This window comes from Dipodomys merriami, unplaced genomic scaffold, assembly GCF_024711535.1.
Source record: "Dipodomys merriami isolate MVZ:Mamm:240054 unplaced genomic scaffold, mDipMer1.0.p SCAF_2, whole genome shotgun sequence".
Lineage (NCBI taxonomy): Eukaryota > Metazoa > Chordata > Mammalia > Rodentia > Heteromyidae > Dipodomys > Dipodomys merriami.
Genome location: NW_027203381.1, coordinates 113,371,203 through 113,398,673, shown reverse-complemented (window position 1 = coordinate 113,398,673; position 27,471 = coordinate 113,371,203). Strand labels below are relative to the sequence as shown.

At 37.8% G+C, this 27,471-nt stretch overlaps 1 protein-coding gene across 4 annotated transcripts in view; it reads left to right on the top strand.

Moving 5' to 3' along the window:
* The window catches only part of Scaf4 (SR-related CTD associated factor 4), a 58,616-nt gene that overhangs the window by 2,688 nt on the left and 28,457 nt on the right, over nt 1–27,471 (top strand). For all 4 annotated transcript variants that reach the window (XM_070030561.1, XM_070030559.1, XM_070030560.1 and 1 more), the window contains exons 2-7: nt 20,430–20,513; nt 21,110–21,154; nt 22,646–22,807; nt 24,096–24,231; nt 24,660–24,799; nt 25,302–25,478. In XM_070030561.1, the coding sequence (XP_069886662.1) occupies nt 20,430–20,513; nt 21,110–21,154; nt 22,646–22,807; nt 24,096–24,231; nt 24,660–24,799; nt 25,302–25,478 (744 nt within the window). The remainder of the gene's footprint in view (nt 1–20,429; nt 20,514–21,109; nt 21,155–22,645; nt 22,808–24,095; nt 24,232–24,659; nt 24,800–25,301; nt 25,479–27,471) is intronic.

Below are 27,471 nucleotides of genomic sequence, written 5' to 3'. Positions count from 1 at the left end.
CCACTTGAGCCATAGCGCCACTTCTGGCTTTTTTCTTTTTGCTTATGTGGTGCTGAGGAATCGAACCCAGGGCCTCAGGCATGCAAGGCAAACGCTCTACCACTGAGCCACCTTCCCAGCCCTTCATTGCTATTCCTACACTTTTATGTGCACATGGCTTTTATGCTAGGTATATGTTGCCAGCCAGTTCTATTCTGCTAGATTGGAACTTTCTTGTGAAATCAATCTGACTTTCAAAAACCATACTCTGTCTTCTGAACTATTTCTTCCCATTCATGAAATGTTACTCATTAAGTTCTTGAAACCTTGAACCTCTCAATCTAGTCTTCATTTAACATTTAAGGGAGGAGGGAAAGTGGAAGAAAAATAGGTAGGGGGATAACAATGTTTGACAAGAAATGTACTCATATCTTACTTATGTAACAGTAACCCCTCTGTACATCACCCTTACAATAAAATTAAATTTAAAAAATTTTGGAGTGTCTACTCGGCTGTACAACTATGTCCCTGAAAACTGCAGAAGAATCTCATCACTTAGGAGTTTAATACAGATGTAAAACATGGGCAAATATGTTTATAATAGAACTGCTTCATGTGAGCTCCTGTGTATTGTGGGGTGGCCATGGGAGAATCCACGAGGACTTGGGAAGAGAAGAACATTATTAAAAGGGCAATTGGGCTGAGAAATGAGTGTGTTAGTTTGACTCTTGAAGCTCTTGAAGATTGGTAATGTAATTTGGAGCCTGACAAATTTGTTTGTGTGATATATGTGAATTTCACTTTTAGGCTGTGGATAAACATTGAAGGTTTTAAGTAGTGGGATATTACAATCAAGACTTCTTGATCTGTAGTGGTATGTTGTAGAAAGCAAAGACGTGGGAAAGATTGGCCAACAGGAACTTGAAGTTGGAGACCTAAGTAAAACGTCAACTTGACAAGTATAGTTTTGAAGAGTGGAAGGATGAGAGCCAAAAGAATTCATGGATCTTGGCATTTGATAGGTTTATAAGCACCTTTTGCCTACACATTCTAAATGTTGAGACAGTTATACCATTGACAGAAGCCAAACAGTCATCAAAACTATATTCTGTGGAGAAGAATGTGTGTGATTTCTGAATAGTTGAATTTGAGTTATATGTGGAAATGTCATGTAGATGTTTTTGACAAGCAGTTGGACATGTAGTGTTCAAACTCGGAATCAACCAGGAGATTGAGGGAGACATCCAGGAGTGAGAAGATAGAAGGTGAGAGATAAAGAAAATGATTATTATACATTTATAGAGTGCCAGTAACTTTTATACTTACATGTGTAACTTTATAATATATACATATTACTACCAAACATCCAATTATAGAAGGGGGAAATGCTTTAATTCACCTAGCGGTACATTGCTAACTAATGGTAAAGCTGGAAATTGAATGTAGATATCCCAAACTTAATTGCTGTTTGAAGATACAGTATTTTGTATAATATCCAAGAGATTTAACAAAAAAAGACTTAAGAAGGACACTGAAATCTTTGAGAGTTATGAAAATTTGAAGCTTAGTGTTGAGTTGTTGGGGAAAAAGAAATAAAAGATCAAATTTGGACTCTTGAGATTTGTTTGTGAGGGATTTGAAGGAAAAGTCCCTTGAAGAATGAAGGTAAAGCTGGGTGCTTGTGACTCATGCTTGTGATCCTAACTACTTAAGAGGCTGAGATCTGAGGCTCGTGGTTCAAAGCTAGCCAGGGCAGGAAAGTCCTGAGACTCTTATCTTCAATTAACTCTCTAAAAACGAAGTAGAACTATGTCTCAAAGTGGTTGAGTGCTAGCCTTGAACAAAAAAGCTCAGGGACAGTGCTCAGGACCTCAGTTCAAGCCCCATGATCAAAAAAAAAAAAATGAAGGTAAAGAAGAATAATAACCAGCACTGATGCTACACAATTCATATAGTAGATATCATAAGCCTTAATAAATGGTACTTATTTAGGTATTTATAATGTCTTTATTAGATGAAAATAGAGGCTTAAGCATTTTCACAAGAAGATATAGAAAAGCATAGTTTAAAGCAGCAAGACTAAATGGTTAACTTAGAGTAAAATTGAGGTGAGAGGAAAGAGATAGTTAGGGAGCAAGGATAAAAGTTTACATCAGCTGGTGGCTGATGCTGGTGGCTCAAACCTGCTGTTAGCTACTCTGAAGGTTCAGATCCAGAGGATGAACATTCATGGCCAGTCAGGGCAGAGATTTCATCTCCAGGATAACTAGCAAAAGGCTGGGCTAGAAGTGTGATTCAAGAGTACATCTGAGCAAGATCAATTACGACCAGTATTTGTGTTCTATGATTTATACATTCCTTATTGTGAAGTTAGTCTGTAAATTAGTCTGTCTCCCCCAAATGTAAAACAGTACATCTTACCTCTCCTATTCCTTTATGATCTGCAATTTTTAAGACATTTGATAAAAGTACTAAAATGGTGCCCCCAAAAAATAAAACAAAAATTGATTATTGTAACTGTTTTCCTTGTTGATCATGGGGCTTTAACTCAGGGCCTGAGTGCTGTGCCTGAGCTTTTATGCTCAAGGCTAGTGCTGTACCACTTACAGCCACAGCTCTGCTTCTTGTTTTCTGGTGGTTGAGATAATGAGTCTCATAGACTTTCTTGCCCAGGTTTTGAACCCTGATCTTCAGATCTCAACTTTCTGAGTAGCTAGGATTACAGACATGAGACACTAGCTCACAGCTGTAACTGTTTTTTAAGTATGTTTTATTTGTTTTGTTGATTTTTGTAAGTACTGTATTTTGAATTGTACCACTTAAGCCATACCTGCAGCCATTTAAACAATTTAAAGTCCTTTCATCCCTACTTAAGTTGTACCTCACAGCAGAGACAATCAAACAATGAATTTGGTGTTAAACACTGGTTATAAACAGTATACAGTCTGGTTGAACATGAGAAATTTATTGTACATACTCTTTTTTTTTTTCCTTTGCCAGTCCTGGGGCTTGAACTCAGGGCCTGGATGCTGTCCTGAGCCTCTATTGGAAATCAGAGTCATGTACTTTTCTGCCTGGGCTGGCTTCAAACCACAATCCTCAGACCTCAGCCTTCTGAGTAGCTAGGATTAGGGGCATGAGCCGCTTTATACATATTCTTTAGTGTATGTGTGTGGTGTGTGTGTTTGTGTGTATGTTTAAATGTTAATACTGTGAAGATTTAGTTCATTTTGTACTGGCAAAACGTCAATGAGTCTTGTTAGGCGTGTGTTCTAGTGCACATTCTCTTTGACAGGTGTTCTCAAACTTTCCTACTTTGACCCCTTTAAATATATAAAAGTTAACTTCTTTATCTGTGAATTTTTATGTACTGATATTTCTCTTATTAGAAATTTATGAGATGTATTTATATTTTAAAATGAGCTTATCAGGACTGGAGATGTGGCTCAAGCAGTATAGCCATCTTCCTAACAAGTTCAAAGCCCTGAATTCAAACTCCAGTACTGGTGGATGGAGGATGAGCTCATTAGCCAGGAGCTGATGGCTTCTGGTAGCTGGTAATCCTAGCTGCTCAGGAGACTGCGATCTGAGGATTGTAGTTCAAAGCCAGCTGGGGTAGGGAAAAAACAACCTCTAAACTCTAGTAAATCTATAGCTCAGAGACAGCACCTAGGTGAGTTCAAGCCCTAGGATCTGCATACCCCATCTACCTCCTCACCTCCCACCAGAAAAAAGAGCTTATTGCATATAAACCTAAATAACCATTTTAATGAAGAGTAACATCTCCCAATGAAGTATTCTCCCGCGGGAGCCTCCCCCCCCCTTTTTTTTTGTCGGCTGTGGGGCTTGAACTCTGGGCCTGGGCGCTGTCCCTCAGCTCTTCAGCTCAAGGCAAGTGCTCTACCACTTGAGCCACAGTGCCACTTCCCCCATTTTTTAAAAAATAAATCTCACTTAATCTTTAGTTTAATGAAATCTGGATCATCTATTTTTTTTCGTTCAGTCTCATATTAATGCATCAGCCTCTAGGGGAAAATGCTGTGTTACTTATGAGAAAATGAGTGAAAATGGCAAGATATAATTAATACGAACACAGTTTTGGCCTCACAGGCCACTGAAAAGGACTTAAGGATTCCAGGGGTTCTTGAAATAAAAAGAATTGTAGCACTAAATTGGTATATATGATTTTTTTTTAGGAAGGATATATGAATAGTTCTAATACTCAATTTTGTCTTTAAAGTCAGATGTTTAAACTTTGTGAATACTTAATGATACTTAATGTATGAATTGATGTTGGTACATTCACCCTGAAGGAAATAGCTAAGTTCCACTTCGCAATATAGAGCTGGCTGCTGCTGCTTACTTCCACTATAAAATTGTGTGTGTGTCTGTGTGTCTCAGTTGTGAGGCTTGGATTCTGCCCCTCCACTCTTTTTTATTACAAGGAAAATTTAAATATAACCAACAATACTGAAAATAACATATTTGGTATTTACAGCCTTGGTCAGAGTTCTTTATTAAATAGGCATGTTTTTACTGTTCTGTGGATAGTTAACCATCAGCTTATACAACAAAAAAATAATAATACAAATTGATGAACTAAGAACTTGGAGTTTTTTTCTTAACAGACATGACTTTTCAAATAAATAGAAAACAAGTCTTCATATAGACTTCCCTTTTACTAATAGATTTTGTAAAAATGTTAAATACTCTTAAAATGTGGCTGAAGTTAGTTTACATTAACTTGTATATACATTATCCAATTAACATCTAGCCATATTTTCAGGTATAAGTCCATAAACATTCTCTAATAAGACCAAAACAGCCACAGATTAATTTTTCCCATGTGAATGCGTGTATGTTGTATATGTTCTAAGATGTGTTTCCCACAATGAAATTACTCATTTAAAGCAATGGATAGAATTAATGTGTCTATACATTTTGTCACAGGGTCTAAAACCATGTTGAGTATATTGCTTTGGTTGGATAAAACTAAAATCCACTTTTATTTCTGCCCCTCCACTCTTGAGCTAAAGGCTAGCACTCTACCACTTGAGCCACAGTGTCACTTCCTGTTTTCTGGTGATTTTATTGGAGGTAAGAGTCTCATGGACTTTCCTGCCTGGGCTGGCTTTGAACAGCAGTCCTTAGATCTTAGCCTCCTGAGTAGCTAGGATTATAAGCATGAGCCACCAGTACCTGGCTTCACTGTAAATTTTTATATTTTGTTGATTACTAAGTATGATTGCCCTTTACAATAGATCATCTGTATGTTTTTAGCCTGTAATAACCATCTTTCTTTTATCCTTTTTTTTCCTACTAGTCCTGAGGGTTGAACTCAGGGCCTGGGCACTGTTTCTGAGCTTCTTTTATTCAAGGCTATCACTCTTACCACTTGAGCCACAGAAACACTTAGGAGCTTTTTCTGTTTATATGATACGGAGGAATCCAACCCAGGACTTCATGTATGCTGGAGGCAAGCATTCTACCACTAAGCCACATTCCTAGCACTCATCTTTTGGTTTTGATCATACTTTTCTTAGAGGCCTAAGTAGAAAAAATGGGCAAAGGGTTCAAACAATGTTCTTAGTAGTGTCTGGAATAAATTAGTCATTTATCTTACCTCATTTGACTGTTATCCAAGTTAGAGATTTCTTTTGTTCTTAATTCTCAGGGAATTTTTAATCTTTGACATCAGTTCAAGTCCAGCTTAATAGTAGAATAAGGATGGCTCTTTAGCAGTTTCCAAGTAGCATTTATCTAATCAGTTTGTCAAGTATTTTGACAATTATCTGTATGCATGATTAGAAATTGATTCAGGGAGAAATAAGAGTAAAGGAAAAGTTTGGTTGAAAAATCTTGTGAAAGCCAGGCGCTGGTGGCTCACGCCTGTAATCCTAGTTACTCAAGAGGCTGAGATCCGAGGATCGCAGTTCAAAGCCAGCCCGGGCAGGAGAGACCGTGAGACTCCTATCTCCAATAAAACCACCAGAAAACCGGAAGTGGTGCTGTAGCTCAAGTGGTAGAGCGCTCACCTTGAACTGAAGAGCTGAGGGACAGCGCCCAGGCCCAGAGTTCAAGCGCCACGACTGACCAAAAAAAAAAAAAAAAGAAAAATCTTGTGAAACAATTTGGAATAAACTACCTAATAATAGAAAGTTGACAAAATGGTAGTTTTTTGTTTAAAACCAGGTTCACATACTAGGTTGTTAAAAATGAGCAGATAATATTTACTTGGTCATTTTTGGGTAACTTCATATAGATATCTACAAACACTAAAATGCCATTTTAAATACAACTTGATAATATGATGGGGAAAATGTCGCATAAATGAGGAACCTTTAATATGATGACATTTGTTGAAATAGTATAATTTTTTTTAAGTACTGTACAGTTTAGAGTGACCGCATAGAAAAATAACTGAAACTATTGTTAGTAGGAATGACAAGTTCGAATTTTGGTAGTATTGATTTGAACTCTTTAGTGGTGCTTATAAAGGCATAAATATATAGAAACCTTTATATTCCACTGAGGCACTACAGTAAATTGGCCCAGAAAAACCAATGTGACTCAAAAATGGAATTAAGAATTCAATTTTTCCATTCCATAAGCTATGGTTTTTCCTGGGTATGATGTATTTGGTAGACAACTCAATAGTTAGATTCATCAGCTACATTCACAATTGAAGAACACTTATTTTTTTGTCGGTTGTGGGGCCTGAACTCTGGGCCTGGGCACTGACCTTCAGCTCAAGGCTAGCGCTCTACCACTTGAATCACAATGCCACTTCTGGCTTTTTTGCTTATGTGTTGCTGAGGAATTGAACCCAGGGCCTCATGCATTCAAGGTAAGCACTCTACCACTGAGCCATCTTCCCAGCCCCCTGAAGAACACTTTTTAAATTAACCTACAAAGGTTTATAGGAAGCAACAGATATACAGTAGTCGACCTAGAAATCTTACCTATAAGGTTGAGTTTTGCAGAAATTTGTAATTCATTTTCACAGTAAATTTGAGAAACACCATCTTTTTGCATTTGACATTGATTCTGGTGATTGAGATGTCTACTTGATGAAAATTATTATTTAATATGATGGTTTTCACCCAGTAAATAACTGTACATTTTGCTGTTTGGTTAATGCCTTTGAAATTTGATTCAAATTTCTGCTTGTTACTCTGTAATCTAGTTGTAAGGCTTCGTATTTCACAAGGTATTTGTTAGGGCAGTTTCTGCCTCTTTATAAATACTTACATCAGAGATAATAAAAAAAAATCCAGGAAAGAAAAAGATACACATTTTTGTTTGTTTTTCTCTTTTACCAGTCCTGGGAATTGGACTTGAGCTCTAAGGACTGTCCCTGAGCTTTTTTGGGGGGGGGGGGCGGTCCAGTCGTGGGGCCTGGACTCTGGGACTGGGCGCTATCCCTCAGCTCTTCAGCTCAAGGCTAGCGCTCTACCACTTGAGCACAGCACCACTTCTGGCTTTTTTTTCTTTTTGCGTATGTGGTGCTGAGGAATCGAACCCAGGGCCTCATGCATGCAAGGCAAGCGCTCTACCACTGAGCCACTTTCCCAACCTCCCTGAGCTGCTTTTGCTCAAGGCTAGTACTCCAACACTTGAGCCACCACATTTTTATATTTTATTAACTATTCAAGCACAAAGGTAGGTGTGTGTGTGTGTTTGTGTGTTTGCGTGTGTATATCACAGGATTGGATACAGATGAGTCCCACATGTTGGAACTAACTGGAGGCTTTACTAATGAACTTGAACAAATTCCTTTTAAAGGCACTATTCAAGTTTGACACTTACATGTTGTTAATTAAACTCAGCATTAACCACAGCAGTAGTTTAGAGTACCAGTTATATTATGGTGAGGAAAAATATTTTATTTCTGACATTATTTAGAATTGTCAGTGTAATATCAAGCTGAGTAAAAGTTTTAGTGTATTCAGAGTCTTGAGCCAGTTTGCCCAATTACCACCTGCACCTGGTTACTTTTGGATTAGCTGAACAACTTTGTAGTCTCTCATCTCCCTCTGTAAGGTCCCTAATATATCTTTATATACTTTGCCATTTTCTTTCTTAGGACCTGTTTTGGTTGAAGCAGAATTACCCATAAGGGAATCTGAACTGTAACTCTTTAGGAAACAACTATTCTTTAAGCGTCAATGACTATATCAGCTAATTCACCTTAATGAAGAGCTCCAAATGAGCCATCCACTTTAGAAAGGACACCAAATCTCTTTTTTATTTTTATTTTTTTTGGGGGGGGGTTGGTCATGGGGGTCCGGTCATGGGCCTGAACTCTGGGCCTGGGCGCTGTCCCTCAGCTCTTCAGCTCAAGGCTAGTGCTCTACCACTTGAGCCACAGCGCCACTTCCGGCTTTTTTCCTTTTTGCTTATGTGGTGCTGAGGAATCGAACCCAGGGCCTCAGGCATGCAAGGCAAGCACTCTACCACTGAGCCACCTTCCCAGCCCATAAAGGCCTTTAATCACGGTTAGATTTAGTAAACAGATTCTATAAAGTTAATACAAACTGGAACAAGTTAGTTTTTAAGTGTGTTCCTTAGGCATGACCATAGAAATAAGAAAGATTATTGTTTGCCTGCGAGCAGGAAAAGGACTGAGGAATGATTGCCAATAGTTAAAGTTTTTTTTTTTTTGAGATTGTGTTGAAAGTTATGGAGTTATGAATGGTCTACACAGGACTAAATTGTGTATTTGTAAATGGTAAATTTTTTGGTATGAGAGCTTTCCAAACTTTTTAAAAACACAGAAATATTGTCATAATATGACATTTTCATTATTTTCTTGCATTGTGTGATTTTATATCAGGTTGACGACAATAGCCAGTACCTTACTACATGGCTCTGTAAGTTATTTTGTTGCTCTTGAATACCAAGTTTGTTCAGAGGATATCTTTAGTTTTGACATGCTATTTTAAGAAGTAATCCAGAGGACTGTACAAGGGAAAGGCAGGAAAAGAATCTTTCATTTGCTCTAGTTAATAACAACTAGATGCGAAGTGTAATGTGTTAGATGTTGTGTATATGTATTAATTTTTTGTATTAAAGGTAAGGAAGCTAGAAAATTGATGTAAAGTCCCACAGTATAGGGTGGGCGGGCAGGCAGTTCTGAGATTGAGGTTTTTTGTTTTTTTTTTTTGGTCCGGTCGTGGGGCCTGAACTCTGTCCCTCAGCTCTTCAGCTCAAGGCAAGCGCTCTACCACTGAGCCACCTTCCCAGCTCCTGAGATTGAGGTTTTTTAAAGTCCATTCTACAACCTCACATGGCTTCATGTGGTAGGTAAAAGGAAATTTAGGAAAGAAAAAGTATGAGTTTTTTTCTCCCTAGAAATTGAGAATATTATATTTCAACTTTGTTGCATATGAAAATATATTTAAAAGTGATTTACCCTAGAGGGCACAAGTAGCTCCTACCTGTAATCCACTACTCAGCTACTCAGGAGGCTGAGATCTCAGGACTCAGTTCAGAGCCAGTACAGGTAAGAAAGTCCATGAGACTCTTAATAAGAGTCTCAGTTAACCACCCAAAAGCCAGAAGTGGAGTTGTTGCTCAAATGGTAAAAGCATTAACCTTGAGCATAATATTCAAGGACAGTGCCCAGGCTCTGAGTTCAAGCTCAAGAACTGGTGCGTCCATGCGCATACATACTCACACAAAAGTGACTTACCTTGTGGATATCCATAATAGACACCAGTTATTGTGAGGAAATTTTATTTTAAAGTTTTAGTAATTTTTAAAGTTTGCTAAAGATTTGTAAATACTATAGTAATTTCAAAGAGGATATTCCATGGGCAGATTATATCCAGTAACAACTATTGTACAGAACATAACATTTCATCACCTAGATATGTTTACTAAAAGTTGCAAGTAGAACATGCTAGTGCTTACCTATAAACTACTTAGGAACTAAGGCAACAGGATTGCTAGCTTGTGTTTAGTTGTGTTTAGCAAAACCCTGTTTCATTGTAAAACAGCAACAAAACCACAAAACTGTGGAGAGCCATGTAGCCCTGGAGATCTGAGGACCAGGGTTCAAAGCCAGCCTGCAAAGGAAAGTCAGCAGAAATTCTTACTTATAATTAAGCACCAGAAAGTAGGAAGTAGAGCTTTGGCTCAAGTGATAGAGCACTAGCTTTGAGCAAAAGAGCTCAGGGACAGCATCCCAGAACCTGAGTTCAAGTTCAAGAACTGGTGCATACACCATACACAAAACACACAAAGTTGGAGGAAGATGCATTTTTGTCTCTTAGACCTAAATGAGTTTTTAAATCCATGAATTTATTTTAAAATTAATGCATTAGGTACGTTTAAATTAGAAGATGAAAGAAACAATAAGACTAAAAGGCTTAAAAGTTGTACCAATTTGTCAGCCTTATGTTTGGGTTACTAGATCTTTTTAATAACTTCAGATTATTCTGTTTATTTTCTGAATAGTCATTGTAGAAAATCTGCATGCAAAATGATTATTGCTTTAAATTTCTAGGAGTAGAATTACTGGTTTGAAAGGTAACGCTATTTTTAGTTCTTCTTATATAATTTTACATTTCTGTGTGGAATTTAAACTTGCTCATTGTCTCATCAGCAGAGTGCCCTTTTTGCTTTATGCCAGTCCTCATTCATGCCAGTTAGGTAAGCAGTGTATTATGTCTCGTTTTAATTTGGGTTTCTTTGATTATTGGTTGATAAGATTTAAACTTACTTTCCTTGTGCTTACTGTTTAACTGTTGGGGTTTCCTTTGTCATTTGGGATCTCTGTACATTTTTGAATTCCCCTGGCTTGTATTGTCTGTGCATTGATAGACTGAACATAACATTATGTTTTCAAATAGAATTACAGTCATTCTTGTGATTGGCTTCTCCTCTTCCCCCAGTCCATTAGTCCAATACTTGTAGCTTTTATTTAAATATTTCTTTAGTAAATTATACATTAAAGACATAAAATGAAACGTTAGGTAAGGAAGGGACTGTAAGCTATTCCTTACCTAATTTTTCTATCAATATGTGTTTATTTTATGGAGTTGGCCATAAAGCATCTTTTTGGAAATAAGAATACATTTATTAAAAGCATAATGCTTATGTATACTACATTATAGTTTGTTGGCTTTAACTTGATGTAGTTTAATTAAGCCAGTCTATCTGCTATATTGAATCAAATGCAAAAGGAAGAAAGCTATAGAATTAGATGCTTAAGTATCTGCATCCAACAGGAATAAACTCTTAGTAACCAGTAAAAAATGTTACATACAAGTTAAAGTGAGGGGCTGGGAAGGTGGCTCAGTGGTAGAGCGCTTGCCTTGCATGCATGAGGCCCTGGGTTCGATTCCCCAGCACCACATAAGCAAAAAGGAAAAAAGCCGGAAGTGGCGCTTTGGCTCAAGTGGTAGAGTGCTAGCCTTGAGCTGAAGAGCTGAGGGACAGCACCCAGGCCCAGAGTTCAGGCCCCATGTCCGGACCCAAAAAAAAAAATTAAAGTGAGAATAACATAAGAAACTAGAAGAAAAAAACTATTTTTACATGTAAGGCCTTTCAGTTCATATAATAAGTCTTCAAGAGATGTTTACCAAATTGAAAGGATGATCAATAGACAGCAATGATGTATTCAAAATCAATTTTGATCTTAATCCAAAATTCATGTTTTAGCCCAAAGTCATTCTTTAAATTATGGCCTCCCCTATGATTTCTAGGAGTCTTAATATCCAGTGATTGATTGTTCTACTTGACAGTTCCAGCATTAAATTTCTTGACATGCTTAATTTTTCTATTCTTTTGTTTTTGTAGTCCAGGTTGTGTAATAAAACTGAACTATATCAGTCCATGTATACTGAGAACTATCATGGTTTTTTCCCAACAAATGTTGCTGTGAAATGTTCTTATCCTAAGTTTGCTGTTTGTTTGTCCTCGTTGCCAACTTTTGCTTCTGTCTCTTTGAAAGAATCAGCTACATTTAATTATTACATTAATCTTTATTTTCCTCAACTTAGAACAATGAGGTTGCATCATGATACACCTGTTTATCTTGACAAAAGTGCATGTAGTACACTTATCCTCTCCTCCCCTCCTCTCTTCTCCTCTCCCCTCCTCTCCTCTCCCCTCTTCTCCTCTCCTCTCCTCTCTTCTCTCCTCTCCTCTCTCCTCTCCCCTCCCCTCCTCTCATCTCTCCCGTCCCCTCCCCTCTCCTCCTCTCCTCTTCCCTCCCCTCCTCTCCTCTCCTCTCCTCTCTCGTGGGGCTTGAACTCTGGGCCTGGGCACTATCCCTCAGCTCTTCAGGTCAAGGCAAGCACTCTACCACTTAAGCCACAGCGCCATTTGCAGTTTTCTAGTGGTTAATTGGAGATAAGAGTCTCATGGGCTTTCCTGACTGGCTGGCTTTGAACTGCAGTCTTCAGATGTCAATCTCCTGAGTAGCTAGGACTATAGGTATGAGCCACTGGTGCCAGCAAGTATGAGACTTTTATCTCCAGTTCACCAGAAAAAGACCAGAAGCGGAAGTGTGTCTTATATTATAGAGCTGTGAAAAAAATCTAAGAGAGAGCACCGTGGACCTGAGTTCAAGTCCCAATACCATTATCTACCTCCATTCCTCAAAAAAAAAAAAATCATCTAACACAAAGCCTATTATTTCTTAAAATACTGAATAATTTTGTTTAATGTATTGAATAATGTTACCAAAACCAGGATTAGTTTAAGTCAAACCATCAGAAGTCAGCAACTATGTAACCATCTTTAATTTGTCCAACTATTGCACTTCTCTTAACAAAAACATGGGATAATAGGAACATAGTAGCAAGGCAAAAATAAAACTTGACAATAGTTTCATATAGGTTTAGAATTTCCAGATATAAGAGCAATATTTTAAAGACTTCCTAATTTTTTTATGATTCCTAAATGATAATAAACATTTTCATATACTTTGCTGTTTTTTGTTATTGTTGTTGTCATTGGTTGTGGGGTTTGAACTCGGCCTGGTGCTGTCCCTGAGCTCTTCTGCTCAAGGTGAGCATGCTTAACACTTGAGCCACAGTGCCACTTCCAGTTTTTTTTGGTGGTTAATTGGAGATAAGAATCTCATAGATTTAATGCCCAGGGTGCTTTGAACTGCAGTCCTCAGATCTCAGCCTCCTGAGTAGCAAGGATTACAAGTGTGAGACATTGGCGCCCAGCTTCTGTTTTTGTATTTTTTATATGGATAGGAGTACAGTACCCACACATTTTTAAAATGGATATATGCATACTTGTAAATATACAAATCATTGAAGAGTGAATTCTATGTTTTTTTAATGAGCATTATTTATGAGGAAGCAAGGTAATAGGGAATTTCCATAGTAAGCTACAAAATCCTTTAAAAGTAATATTCAGTTTCTGAGGATGGTACTCCATCACAGTGCCATATAACTTTAAATGTTAGCTGACCTCAGAAGTTATTTTATCTAGCTTACTTTCATACATGAGGAAGCTGGTGATCAGCTTAAATTATTTCAAATAAGGTAGTAGGCGTCCGGCTGAAAACAAAATATAAGAAAGAACTGTAGCTTTGTAGTTTAAAAACAAAGGAAAAACCCAGATGGTATCATTATTTTTTTTTTTTTTTTTTTTGTCTGTCGTGGGGCTTGAACTCTGGGCTTGGGCGTTGTCCCTTAGCTTTTCAGCTCAAGGCGAGCGCTCTACCACTTGAGCTACAGCGCCACTTCCGGTTTTCTGGTGGTTTTATTGGAGATAGGAGTCTCACGGTCTCTCCTGCCCGGGCTGGCTTTGAACTGCGATCCTCGGATCTCAGCCTCCTGTGTAGCTAGGATTACAGGCGTGAGCCACCAGCGCCCGGTGGTATCATTAGTTTTTTAAATTTGCAATTATGTATTAATAAGGCTTCAGGAAAATTTGCTTTGGATCTTTTTTTGGGGGGGGGGTTCGGTTGTGGGGCCTGAACTCTGAGCCTGGGCGCTGTCCCTCAGCTCTTCAGCTCAAGGCTAGCACTCTACCACTTGAGCCACAGCGCCACTTCCAGCTTTTTCCTTTTTGCTTATGTGGTGCTGAGGAATTGAACCCAGGGCCTCAGGCATGCAAGGCAAGTGCTCTACCACTAAGCCACCTTTCCAGCCCCATGCTTTGGATCTTTTTTAAAAAATAAGTTTTTTATTGTGAAAATACTGTATAGAGAGGTTACAGTTACATGATCAAGGTAATGAGTACATTTCTTATCAGCATTATTGCCTCCTTTGTTTTTCTCCTACCATCCCTTCCCTGGCACCTCCTCAACTACATCTCCCCTCCTTCCCCCCCCACCCCCCATTGTAAAGCTCGTTTTTCAACATAGTGTCTTGTACTTCTCATTGTTGCAATGGGTCAACCTGTATCCCTATTTAAACAATTTGTTTTTTCCCTTCCCCTCCTCTGCTTTGTCATCTTAGTGTCATAAAAGCAAAAGAATAAAACTAGATACAATCAGTATAATTAATTATAAAATAAGTTTTAAGAAAATAATTGGTTTTAAGTTTAAGGAAAAAGTAGGAATAAATATCCATTCAGAGATTCAGAAAGGAAATAAAGGAGTAACAAAGGTTAAAAATTACTTATCATTGCCTTGATAGAAGTAGGGAAATGCAAATTCAAGAAACTGTCAACTCTGCCAATTCATTTTCATCTTTGCCAGTTCTGCCTTAATGAATTTCTAGGAATTGCTAAATACTAACAGCACTTTCACTAACAATTTATAACAACAAATAAAAATTTCTTTTTGGTTAAGTATGTTATATTTAATGAAGAGAATACACTAAATTTTTCAGGAAGATGCTGGCTATGACTACATCATGAATACATAAGAAAAGGAAGTAAGATACCAAACAGTATTGTTGAGTGGATTTTAGCTGTTAATAAATGATCAAAAAATTTCATTCTACAGGTCCTATTTTGATTTTATAAGTTTATGAAATTTATAAGCTGATTCAAATAACAATCACACTACAGGCTACATAATAGATTGAAAAGACTTTCAGAACCAAACTCTAGTGGTCTGAATGTCAAAGTAAAATTCTATGAAGGGCGGGTAAACAGTGTAACTATGAAACTAAAAAACCACAGTCAACATGACTGTACATAATGGTTATATTGTAACTTAACCTGTGTTAGGTTACCTAAAATGTCATTTAATTCTCACTAAAATTTCTCTCAAGCAGATGTAAGTACACGCTTTACAAATGAGAGTACTGGGGTTGGGGATTTAGCTCAGGCAAGTATAAGACCCTGAGTTCGGTCCTGTTCTGTCCTCAGCTGGGGGCAGGGCGGGGGAGCTATAAAAGACCAAAATAATAATAATAATGCGACTAGCATACAAATGAGAGTACTATAGTATAAGATCTTAAAATCATCTACATGGTTGGACTCATTGAAAACCAGGTCTTTGTCCAGAATATCACAATTTTTGTTTTTTTGTTTTTTCTTCCACTAGGAAATTTTGTAGTTTTGGGGTTGATTTCTGGTTTGAGGACTTTATAGAAAAAACTGGTAGTTTTTTTCCCCTTGGAATTTTTCTTCCCCTGAGATTTGTTGGCTGATACTCGATGTTTAATTATCTCATTCTTAGTCCAAATGATCATTTCATCTCTTACCTTTTTTTTTTTTTTTTGTCTTTGGTGAGGCTTGAACTCTGGGCCTGGTCACTATCCCTCGGCTCTTCAGCTCAAGGCCACATGAACCACAGCACCACTTGAGCCACAGCTCCACTTCCTCTTTTCTGGTGGTTTACTAGAGATAAGACTTTTCCTGCCCGGGCTGGCTTTGAACCGCTATCCTCAGATCTCAGCCTCTTAAGTACCTAGGATTACAGGCACCCAGCTACTCTTGATTCTTTGTGTTTATTACTATATGCGTTCTAAACTAGGTCAAGAACTAAATTTTTATGGTTTTGTTTTTCATAGTTATTATTCGTTTGAAGGAAACACTGCATTGAAAGACAAACAGTGGTTGGCTGGGCACCGGTGGCTCATGCCTGTAATCCTAGCTGAGGAACAGTGTTCAAGCCCCATGGCCAACAACAACAACAAAAAAGAAAGATAAACTGTGGTTACTTTGGGCATATTTTCCTTATTTTCAAAACAAATGAACTTTTCTCTGAAAAGTAGCTTTCATAATTTTTTTCAGAATACTTGTAGCAGTATTCTTATAATACAAAATTATTGAAAATATGAATATCCAGCAGTGGGAAAAATAACAGTATATAGATTCATTTTTTGTTTTGTTTTGTTTTGTTTTTGTCTGTCATGGGGCCTGAATGAACTCTGGGCTGGGCGCACTCTACCACTTGAGCCACAGTGCCACTTCTGGCTTTTTCTGTTTGTGGTGTTGAGGAATCGAACCCAGGGCCTCATGCATTCAAGGCAAGCGCTTTACCACTGAGCCACCTTTCCAGCCCAGATTCCGTATTTTTTAACCATGATCCTCACGTGAGAATTAAATCTTACATCAGACTCTGGTGATTGTATACATGAACCCCCAGCCAAAACTTAAGTTTCACAAAATAGTATATTTGTTTCTTCATATCCACAGATTTAACTTGGACCAAAGATATTGAGGACAAAAATTCTGGAAGTTCCAAAGAGCAAGACTTAAATTTGCCATATGCCAAACACATGAATGAAATGATGTTCAGACATACTCTTGGGCCCTCTCATCATTTCAGAGACTCTTCCCAACATTCCTTGTTCAGAAATTGTTTACTTCTCTCTCATTTATGTACTACAGAGTTTTATTTCATCGATGCATCGGAATGTACAAAAGATGTCTTTCCATCTTGTCATTACTCCTTAGCGATGTACCTTGGCACCTCTTTATATAGCATTTACATTGTGTTAAGTATTATTGTAAGTGATGAGATTGATTGAGAATATAGAAGATGGACAAAGGTTACATGCAAATTATATGCCATTTTTTATTTTTTGTGTTTGGTTGGTCATGGGGCTTGAACTCTGAGCCTGGGCGCTGTCCCTCAGCTCTTTAGCTCAAGGTGAGCGCTCTAACCCTTGAGCCACAGCTCTACTTCCGGTTTTCTGGTGGTTAATTGGAGATAAAATTCTCATGAACTTTACTGCTCTGTTTGGCTTTGAACTGTGATCCTCAGATCTCAGCCTCCTGATCTATGCCATTTTGTATAAGGTACTTTAGTATCTTCATGTGAGGATGCTAAAACCAGTTTCACTATAGGATAACTGTATTTGCCCCTGTTAATGTGCAGTGTCTATTATGTGTAATGTTTTTGAGGTTTTTTTTTTATTTAGATCCATTATAAAAGTTATATTACTATTCATTAAGCTTATTTTCACAATCTGCTAATAGTGATTTTCAACCTGTAGTTTGAAAAGCATGAGACTCTTATCTCCAGTTAACCACCAGAAAACTGGAAGTGGTGCTGTGTCTCAAGTGCTAGAGTAGAGTGCTAGCCTTGTACTGAAAAACTCAGGGACAGTGCCCGGGCCCAGAGTTCAAGACCCATTACTGACAGGGAAAAAAAAAATCAAAGATACTGTCTCAAAGGCTTTTTTTTTTTTAAACAATCCTTCCTATACAGGAAGGTTATTAAATCCAGTCCATTCACAAAATGGCTCTTTGCATCTGCTCTGGTGTCTTCTGCCATATCTGCATATTTATGCCTAACTGAGATAAGAGTTTCCGTAACATTGTTATTTCAATAACCTGAAGCTGTTCTGTTACCTCTGGGCTCTCATCCTCGTATTTATACAGTGAAGCCCATGGGAAACGGGAAGAAGCTTGCTATTGGCTGCTCCCACCATAACCACCACTTCCACCACTGCTTCCTGGACCATAGTTTGTTCTACCATATAAGTCCCCTTATGTTCCTGCTACCATCAAAGTTTCCACTCTCCATTGGACCATAGTTAGAAGGTTGTAATTTCCAAAAATCATTCTAATTTCCTCTTCCATAATGGTCATAACTGTTAGCATTATCCCCAACCCCGTCCTCAGCTCCATCCAACCTGAGCTCCTCCCTTCTCTAGAGTTCTGCCATATAGCTGGCCACTCCCACTCTCCACCCAGACATACCTACGCAAGGGCCTTGCTTACTACCCCCAGAGCTACCCACGTGGATAGGGGCCAATGCCATATTGCTCCCTCACCCAAGAGAGATGTGGCCCCGATATTAAACCTTATAATAATCTTTCTCCTGTGTGTGCCTGCCTCTCCGTGGTCCCCTGGGACCACCAAGATGGATCCTAATAGTAATCACCTCTGTAGCCCCCACCCTGATTGCCATATCCTGATTGCCAGGTCCTCCACCACCATGTCCTCCTCTTTTTCCTCTTCCTCCTCCTTAACCAGGGCTACCTCCAAAATTGCCACCTCCAGGTCCTCCACACCCACTATAGCCATCCCCATATCCGCATCCATTTCCTGGTCCTGGTCCAGAATTTCCCCAAAACCAAAATTCCGTCCTCTTCTTCTAGAACTTTGGACCTCTTGCATTACTTGTCTAGACAATGCCTTTTTTGCTTCTGCATTATGACCATTGATAATGTGGTATTTTGCAATACAATTTTATCCACAGGCATCAAAAGTAACAAAGCCAAAGCCTCTTTTGTTTTCAGACTGCTACCAGTAATTATCTCAATGGTATCAATTTGTCAGTGTTCTTCAGAGTAATTTCTAAGGTGATGTTCTTCACTGTCTTCTTTAATTCCACCAGCAAACAGCTTCTTTACAGTCACATGAGCCTCTGGTTTGCCAGACTCCTCTCTTGCTACATATAGCACATTTTGGCTTAACCACTCTCCCACCAATTAAATGAGGCCTGGCAGCCAGGGTAGCATTAACCTCAGCCATGGATGAGAAAGTTACAAAACCAAATTCTCTTGCTTGCAGGATCCCTCATAATAACCACACCGTGTGAGCTTTCCTCATTGCTCACAGTAGTTTCTCAAACTTTGTTCTGTGGTTTCAAAGCTTAAGCCACCAATAAAGAGTTTATGAAACTGCTCCTTTTCTCTCTATTTCCTCTCCAAAGGAACAGTTTCTAAAGTTTTCTTATCTGGAGAAGCATGCCTGTTTGGACCCCTTATCATGTGTTCTTTGGTGGTGGTGGTGGTTGTCATGGGGCTTGAACTCTGGGCCTAGGAGCTGTCCCTGAGCTCTTCAGCTCAAAGCGAGCACTCTACTCCTTGAGACATAGCACCACTTTGGTTTTTCTGGTCGTTTATTGGAGATAGGAGTCTCACAGACTTTCCTGCCTGGGCTGGCTTTGAACCATGATCCTCAGATCTCAGCCTTCTGAGTGGCTAGGATTAACAGGCATGAGTCACTGGCGCCTGGCTTAGCATGTGTTGAGAGAAGAGTTTTTAAATAATGTTACTGATATGCCGGGCGCTGGTGGCTCACGCCTGTAATCCTAGCTACTCAGGAGGCTGAGATCTGAGGATTGCGGTTCAAAGCCAGCCCAGGCAGGAGAGACTGTGAGACTCCTATCTCCAATAAACCACCAGAAAACCAGAAGTGGCGCTGTAGCTCAAGTGGTAGAGCGCTCGCCTTGAGCTGAAGAGCTGAGGGACAGCGCCCAGGTCCAGAGTTCAAGTCCCACGACCGACCAAAAAAAAATAAAATAAAATAATGTTATTGATAAAGTAGTAATAATGTCTTATTTCAGAAAATCAATTTCTATGTAACTAGTTGTATCTCCCATTTTCTTAATATTATTTATAGAAATTTTCTACATTTTCCCATTTAAGATTATCTGGTCCTCTTACATAGATTGTATTTGGTACATTACATACCTTTTTAAAAATTTTCACTGGTATCTGTGGTCCCATAGTGTGAATGCTTTTGAAAAGTATGGAAATTAGGAATGTTTGCCTAGTAGGGCTAGTTGTACTCCATGTAAAGAGACTTGTTCTTCAGACTAGCTTCTTGGTGTGTGGTGTCTGGTTAGCATTCTAAGGTTTGTTTTTGAAATAATAGCATTTATTGGATTGAAATGGAAATGTGACAATCAAAAGATTGATTAATAGAATCTCTGAAGTATATTTCAAAATCTTATTAAAAATTCTAAAATAGTAAAATTTGTATTGAAACTTATGTATTGTTTGTCATTCTCACTATTACCATATTCTGTCCAAGAATAGGTGTGTTTGCTTCCATTCAGACCATTTTTGGGTTCTTTGATAAAGTTTTATAGTTTTCTTCCTATTATAGGTTTTACATATTTAAATCTTTGCCTCATGTTCTTCACTTTTCTTTAAATATGAACTTTATTAATACATAGAAAAGTTCCTAGTTTTTACTTGCTAACCAAATTGTTAAACTTAGTTCCAAAAGTTTGTTCTCTTAGTTAAATCACAAATATTTTTATTGAATAACAAAATTGACCTTATCTTCTAAAAGCTTTTTTTTTCTCCTTTTTTCCTTTCTTGTTTTTCTTTTTTTAGCTCTTTTCACTTATGGATATGAAACCTCCTATTTCTAGAGCAAAGATGATTCTCATTACTAAAGCTGCTATTAAAGCTATTAAGGTAAGAGTAAAATAGATAATTTAGGAATGTTACTGAAATTTTATAAAGGTTGTTAAACATGAGACTATCTTATAAAAAATGCCTGGATTAAGGAAGATTAGCTTTTGCTAAAAATTTATGATAATACTATATATATGCCATTTCAAAGCAAGTTTCTAAATTTTATTTAATTATTGTCATAAACCAGCTATTACTTTGCTTCTTATAAAAGGAAAAGGGAAGAAAAATAAAATGTGGGCTTTTTGAAATGTATTACCTGAGATCACATTGAATTGACCCAGACCCACTTCATAAACGGTATTGCCTAGTTATAATTTCATTATTCTGTTCATAAGGTTTGCCTAATACCTTGCTTTATGAAGATTAAATATCTAAGGAAATATTTTTCTGCTTGGTAGGACTTTGTAGTTTTTATTTTGGGTAATTTCTTTCTTTGGTTTGTTATCAAAGTTTTTTAAGCTGTTGATTTTGGATTATTTCTCATGGCTCATTGAATATTATCTTGATAACCTCTTAATTATATGAATTTTAAAGTCTTTCTGTAATGAAAAGAATATAGAAATGTGTAAATTGGCCACAATTTCTTTTCTTTTCAGCTTTATAAGCATGTTGTTCAAATAGTAGAAAAATTCATCAAAAAGGTAATTATTTTATTTATTACCTTATTTGTGACCTATGTTTGTATTTTACCTTATAAATTATAATTTGTATATTTGCTATTTGCTTCTAAACAGTAGGTTATCAAAGAGTAGTTTATGTTCTCTTTAATCACTAGTTTAAATTTATTTTTTTATTTATTAAGAGCTCAGCATTCAACTTTGATATCCTCACAACAGAGTTTATCATAAGCCTAGGACCCTTCCTCAGGTTGATGGGCCCACTCTACCCTTAGCCACATCTATTCTTTTTTTTTTTTTTTTTTTTTGCCGGTCGTGGGGCTTGAACTCTGGGCCTGGGCTCTGTCCCTCAGCTCATCAGCTCAAGGCGAGCGCTCTACCACTTGAGCTACAGCGCCACTTCCGGTTTTCTGGTGGTTTATTGGAGATAGGAGTCTCGCGGTCTTTCCTGCCTGGGCTGGCTTTGAACCGCGATCCTCAGATCTCAGCCTCCTGAGTAGCTAGGATTACAGGCGTGAGCCACCAGCGCCCGGCTAGCCCCATCTATTCTATTGACATTAATTCACATTGAATATTTCAAACCTTGAATATTTCTGAGAGGAAGTTGGAGAGGGTACTGGTAATTAACTGCTTCTCCCACTGAACTTACTACAAACATCTGCATTTTATTTGTTACCATGATTTACCACCCAGCTGAATAGAGGTTTTATAGGAAATGCTTCAGTAGCTAAACATAACAGGAAAAAAAAGTGCAGATCTTAGTATAGCATAAATTACTATAGAATAAATTTCTATATGTACAGTTGCTAACTGAATAGGGTTTTACTTTTTCCTTGCCAGTCCTGTAGTTTGAATCTAAGGCCTGGGCTCTTCCCTGAGAATGTGTGTTCAGGGCACTGCTCCTGAGCACTTGTGTTCAAGGCTAGCGTTCTACCACTTGAGTCACAGGTCCACTTTATGGTAGTTAAGAGCAAGAACTGCCAGGGTTACCAGCCAAACTTTTACTTTTATTGCCATATTGTCTTCCATAAAAGAGTCTTTCCTTTTCTACAACCATCGGAAATGCATGTAGGTGTCTGTTTCTAGTACTGCTTTTCCAATTTGCTAGACTCTTCTTCTTAATTTTTATTTCTTTAGTTCTGTACTTAAGTAAGATTAAATTGATGTGTTGATAAATTACCTCTTTATAATTTTGCAAGGTGAAAATTGTTGAATTGCTGTAGGGGGATAATCATAAAAGGGAATATTCATGGAAGTAGTTTAGAGAAGGATTATGCCTATTCTGGAAGAAGGTAGAAGAATCAGAAAAGTGAAGTCTTAGGGTTATGAAGTATCAAGTAATGGAAATATATATAGACTTGGGAATTTTGACAGCTTAGCCAGTTAGATAGCTGAAACATTTGTGCAATTCCTGAAGTCAGTGACATTTACATAAGGTTATTAAATATGAGATTAATAAGGGTTAAATTACAATTTTGGTTTATTTGTACTGAATTTACATCTTGTTTCTTGCAGTGTAAACCAGAATATAAGGTTCCAGGATTGTATGTAATTGATTCAATTGTGCGACAGTCTCGTCATCAGTTTGGAACTGATAAAGATGTTTTTGGGCCAAGATTTTCTAAAAATATAACTGCTACATTCCAATATTTATATCTTTGTCCATCTGAAGATAAGGTATTGTTAATAATTTTAAAGCTAAATTTATATTCATTAAATGTATGTTATTTGAAACTTACTGTATTACTAGATAAAATCTTGTAATTTATATGAGTTTGAAGGAGGTTTTTTATTACAGTGGTTATTTCATGTGTCTTTTTTGTCAGTGTTGGGGTTTGAACTCTGGGCCTGGGAGCTGTCCCTTAGCTCTTCAGCTCAAGGTGAGCACTCTACCTCTTGAGCCACAGCTCCACTTCTGGATTTCTGGTGGTTTATTGGAGATAAGAGTTTCACAGACTTTCCTGTCTGGGCTGGCTTTGAACTGTGATGGTCAGATCTCATCTTCCTGGGTAGCTAGGATTACAGGCATGAGCCATCGGCGCCCAGCTTATTTCTTGTTTTTTTTTTTTTTTAATGAATCCCTTAGGAAGGTTGTATTGTTGGTGCTTGCTGGCAGCATATTCACACACATATACACAAACTTGGAATGATACAGAGAAGATTAGTACGGTCCTCATACAAGGGATGTTGTCCTGTTTAATATGATTAGTAGAATCTAAGAATGGAGTTATAATTGTGGAGTGCGGAGAGAAATAAGTTGCTAATCAGATTAACAAGTCTAGCTATTCAGTTTAGGGATCTGCTGAGCAGCAACATGGTACCTCTAACAATTCAGTATTTTACATTTAAAATTTCTTCTTTGATTCATATACTTCTCTAGGATAACCATTTTTTGATCGTTGATGGATTTTTCTTATAAACTACAGTGAAAACAAGAAATAAAATACTTCTGTTAGTTGGGTGCTGGTGGCTCATGCTTGTAAACTTTGCTACTCAGGAGGCTGAGGAGATATGAGCATCACGGTTTGAAGACAACCCGGACATGAGACTCTTTATCTCCAGTTAAACACCGCAAAAACTAGAAGTGGACCTGTGGCTCTCAATTGGTAGGGTGCTAGCCTTGAGCAAAAAAGCTCAGGAACAGCACCCAGGCCCTGAGTTCCAGTCCCACATCACATATACACACACAGATGCATGTACACATACATATATACATGCATGCATGCATGCATGCATACATACATATATACATACATATTTGTATATACACGTAATTGTGTATTTATACACATGCATACTTCTGTTGACTCTTCAGGTCTATAGATTGTTTCATACTCTAGAAAGGCTAATTATAGTAGTTTAACTGAGTAGTAATTCTGATGCACTTTGTTTATAAAACATACTTTCTATGGAGATGTTGGATATAAGTATTTCAGCAAATATTCATGTTTTTTACACATAACAGAGTAAAATAGTCCGTGTGCTAAATCTTTGGCAAAAAAATGGAGTGTTCAAAATTGAAATTATCCAGCCTCTCTTGGACATGGCAGCAGGAACCAGTAATGCAGCCCCAGTAGCAGAAAATGTTACCAATAATGAAGGTACAGTAGAGTGTAAACCTAGATAATCACGCTATTTTTCTCTGTGAAAGATTTCATGTCTATCTGTATTACTAAAGTTTTTTCATAAGAAGGAAACTTTATGTCTTAGAAGATACAGCTTTCTTTTCTTGAATTTCTTTTTTTGTTTGAGATCCTGGGCTCAAACTCAGTACCTGACACTTTTGCTCATTGGCTAGCAGTGCTCTACCGACTGAGCTATGCTTCCAGTCCCTCAATCAAATTCTTATTTCTAATGAAAATATGACATTTTTATCCTTACTGTAGTTCAGTAACCACAATCTGTATATTACTATGTATTAAATTTGGTGCAATTTTATTTTAGCCATAAAACTTTAAGAGAGCCCAAAAAAGGAATAAACTTATTGACATTTTTCTTAAGCCCTACTGCTCTTTGCTTTTTATTTTAGGCTCACCTCCACTTACAGTAAAAGTTTCCTCTGAACCTCCACAAGCTACTCCAAACTCTATACCTGCTGTACCACAGTTGCCTAGTTCTGATGCTTTTGCTGCTGTGGCTCAACTTTTTCAGACAACTCAAGGCCAACAGGTAAGCTACCTACTCAAAGATCAAATAGTTTACAAGGTATGGTATTGTTGCCAGTTCTTATTTCCCATTCCTTGTTCATAAATACATTGGAGGGAGAAATGTATGTACCTTTTAGCTTAAATAACTTCTTGTTCTTTAGGGATACAGTAAGGAACATGATAAAATGAAAAACAAACTTAATTGCCTAGTGTTATTGCTCAGAATTCTAGCATTTCTGATTGATAATTATTTTGATTGAATTTTTCTAGATTTCAAGAAAACCTACTGTTAACACAGTTAAAGATAACTGTTATCTTTTAGGTTGTTGGTATTGTTTTTTCAGTATAGAGTTTTAAATTTAAGCAATTCACACTGTCTAATCTAGTCATTCACAGATTTAACCATTAGCAAAGTTGGTTTTCCCAGCTAATGACTAATTTCATTATTCATAGTCTTAAGTTGTTTTGTTTTGTTCTATGATTATATTTTGTTGTGTCGTTTATTAGTTTTCCTATTCTTTAAGCTTCAGCAGATCCTTCAGACTTTTCAGCAACCACCAAAACCACAGTCTCCTGCTCTTGACAATGCTGTGATGGCTCAGGTTCAGGCTATCACAGCTCAGTTAAAGACAGCTCCTACACAACCACCTGAACAAAAAGCTGCTTTCCCCCCACCTGAACAAAAGACTGCATTTGACAAGGTATGCCTCTCACATTCCCTTCCTGTCTATCTTAACACTTCAGATGGTGGGGTTTACCCCTCCTGTAGCTTTTCTATTGTTCATTTTGTTGTTTGTGGTTTGACATGTTTTTTTCTTTTTCAACATGAAGTCATTTTTTTCCTGGCTATAAATGTATGTATATTGCAGAAATTTTTTGAGAATAGAGAAAAGTGAGCTGAAGAAAAATTCTTTATTAACTCCCCCATTGTATTTGGGTATTCTTGTCTTAATTGATTTGAATTGTGATTTCCTTAGTATTGTACCTTAACTGGTCTGTCTACTATTTATTAATTTGTATCATGCATAAAACAAGGAATTCTGTTGTTTTAGATATGTGGAATTTGACTAAAAGTCCATTTAAAAAATTGTGTGTGTGTGTGTATTGGTCATAGGGCTTGAACTCTGGGCCTGGGCACTGTCTCTGAGCTCGTCAGATCAAGTGAAGCACTCTCTCTACCACTTGAGCCACAGCACCACCGGTTTTCTGGTGGTTTATTGGAGATAAGAGTGTCACAGACTTTCCTGCCCAGGCTGGCTTTGAACAGTGATCCTCAGATCTCAGTCTCCTGAGTAGCTAGGATTACAGTCATGAGCCAGCAGTGCCCAGCTTTAAAGTCCATTTTAACCTAGTCAATGGAAATTACCTACTTTAGCTTTTTCATAGATAGTGAGTCTGCACAGAAGCACCAGAAGTTTATCTTTGATAAGCTTCAGGGTTTTTTTTTTCCCAATTTCTTTAAGAAATTTTAAAGAACATACCTTACATGTATTTAAACTACAGATTATATTTTGTGTGTCTGTCAGTGCTTAGACTTGATCTTAGAGCCTTGGCACTGTCCCTGAGCTTTTTTTTTTTTTTTTGTCGGTCGTGGGGCTTGAACTCTGGGCCTGGGCGCTGTCCCTCAGCTCTTCAGCTCAAGGCGAGCGCTCTACCACTTGAACTACAGCGCCACTTCCGGTTTTCTGGTGGTTTATTGGAGATAGGAGTCTCATGGTCTTTCTTGCCCGGGCTGGCTTTGAACCGCGATCCTCAGATCTCAGCCTCCTGAGTAGCTAGGATTACAGGCGTGAGCCACCAGCGCCCGGCTTGTCCCTGAGCTTTTTTAAAGCCCACGGCTAGCATTGTACCATTTGAGCCACAGCTCCACTTGTGGCTTTTTTGGTGGCTAATTGGAGATAAGAAGTCTCAGATTTTCCTTCCTCGATCCTCGGATCTCAGTCTCCTGATGAGCCAGGTATGAGCTACTGGTGCTTGGAAGGTTTATTTTTTATAAGAAAACGTAAGCCAGTTTTAATTTTGGTTCCTGTCACCTGCTATCCTGATGTTGAGTTAAATGTTAGTGTTTATCACTATTAAATAATGGTTATGTTATTGTTGCCATGATTGTTAAATAATCTGTTATGTGCAAAACAAGTCTGTGTTCAGAAAATATTAACTAATAATTTATACTAAGGATTTCTATTATCTGGTCTAGAGTCAAAGAAACACAGAATTAGCTGTATCTCATAGCACCTTGGTTTTGTTCTATATACTGTGTTGTACAGTGACAAGCTTTCCCTTGTACAAATAAGTAGAACCACAGTCACCAGACAAAATGCTACAGAAAAACATGTTAGAAAGTTGAGGTTGACATCCATAAACAGGATTACCACTGCAGTATGAAATAAGATTGCTTGTTGGTGGCCAAAGACAGTGCTTTGAAGAAAAAATGACCTGTGTCCACATGGTGGTTCTACCATTTACTCACTATATAGTCTTGGTTATATTTCTTAATCACTCTAGTTTCCTTATCAAAACAAAAAAACCTAGGTCAGGCGCTGGTGGCTCACGCCTGTAATCCTAGCTACTCAGGAGGCTGAGATCTGAGGATCACTGTTCAAAGCCAGCCCGAGCAGGAAAGTCCATGAGACTCTTACCTCCAATTAACCACCAGAAAACCTGAAGTGACTCTGTGACTCAAGTGGTAGAGTA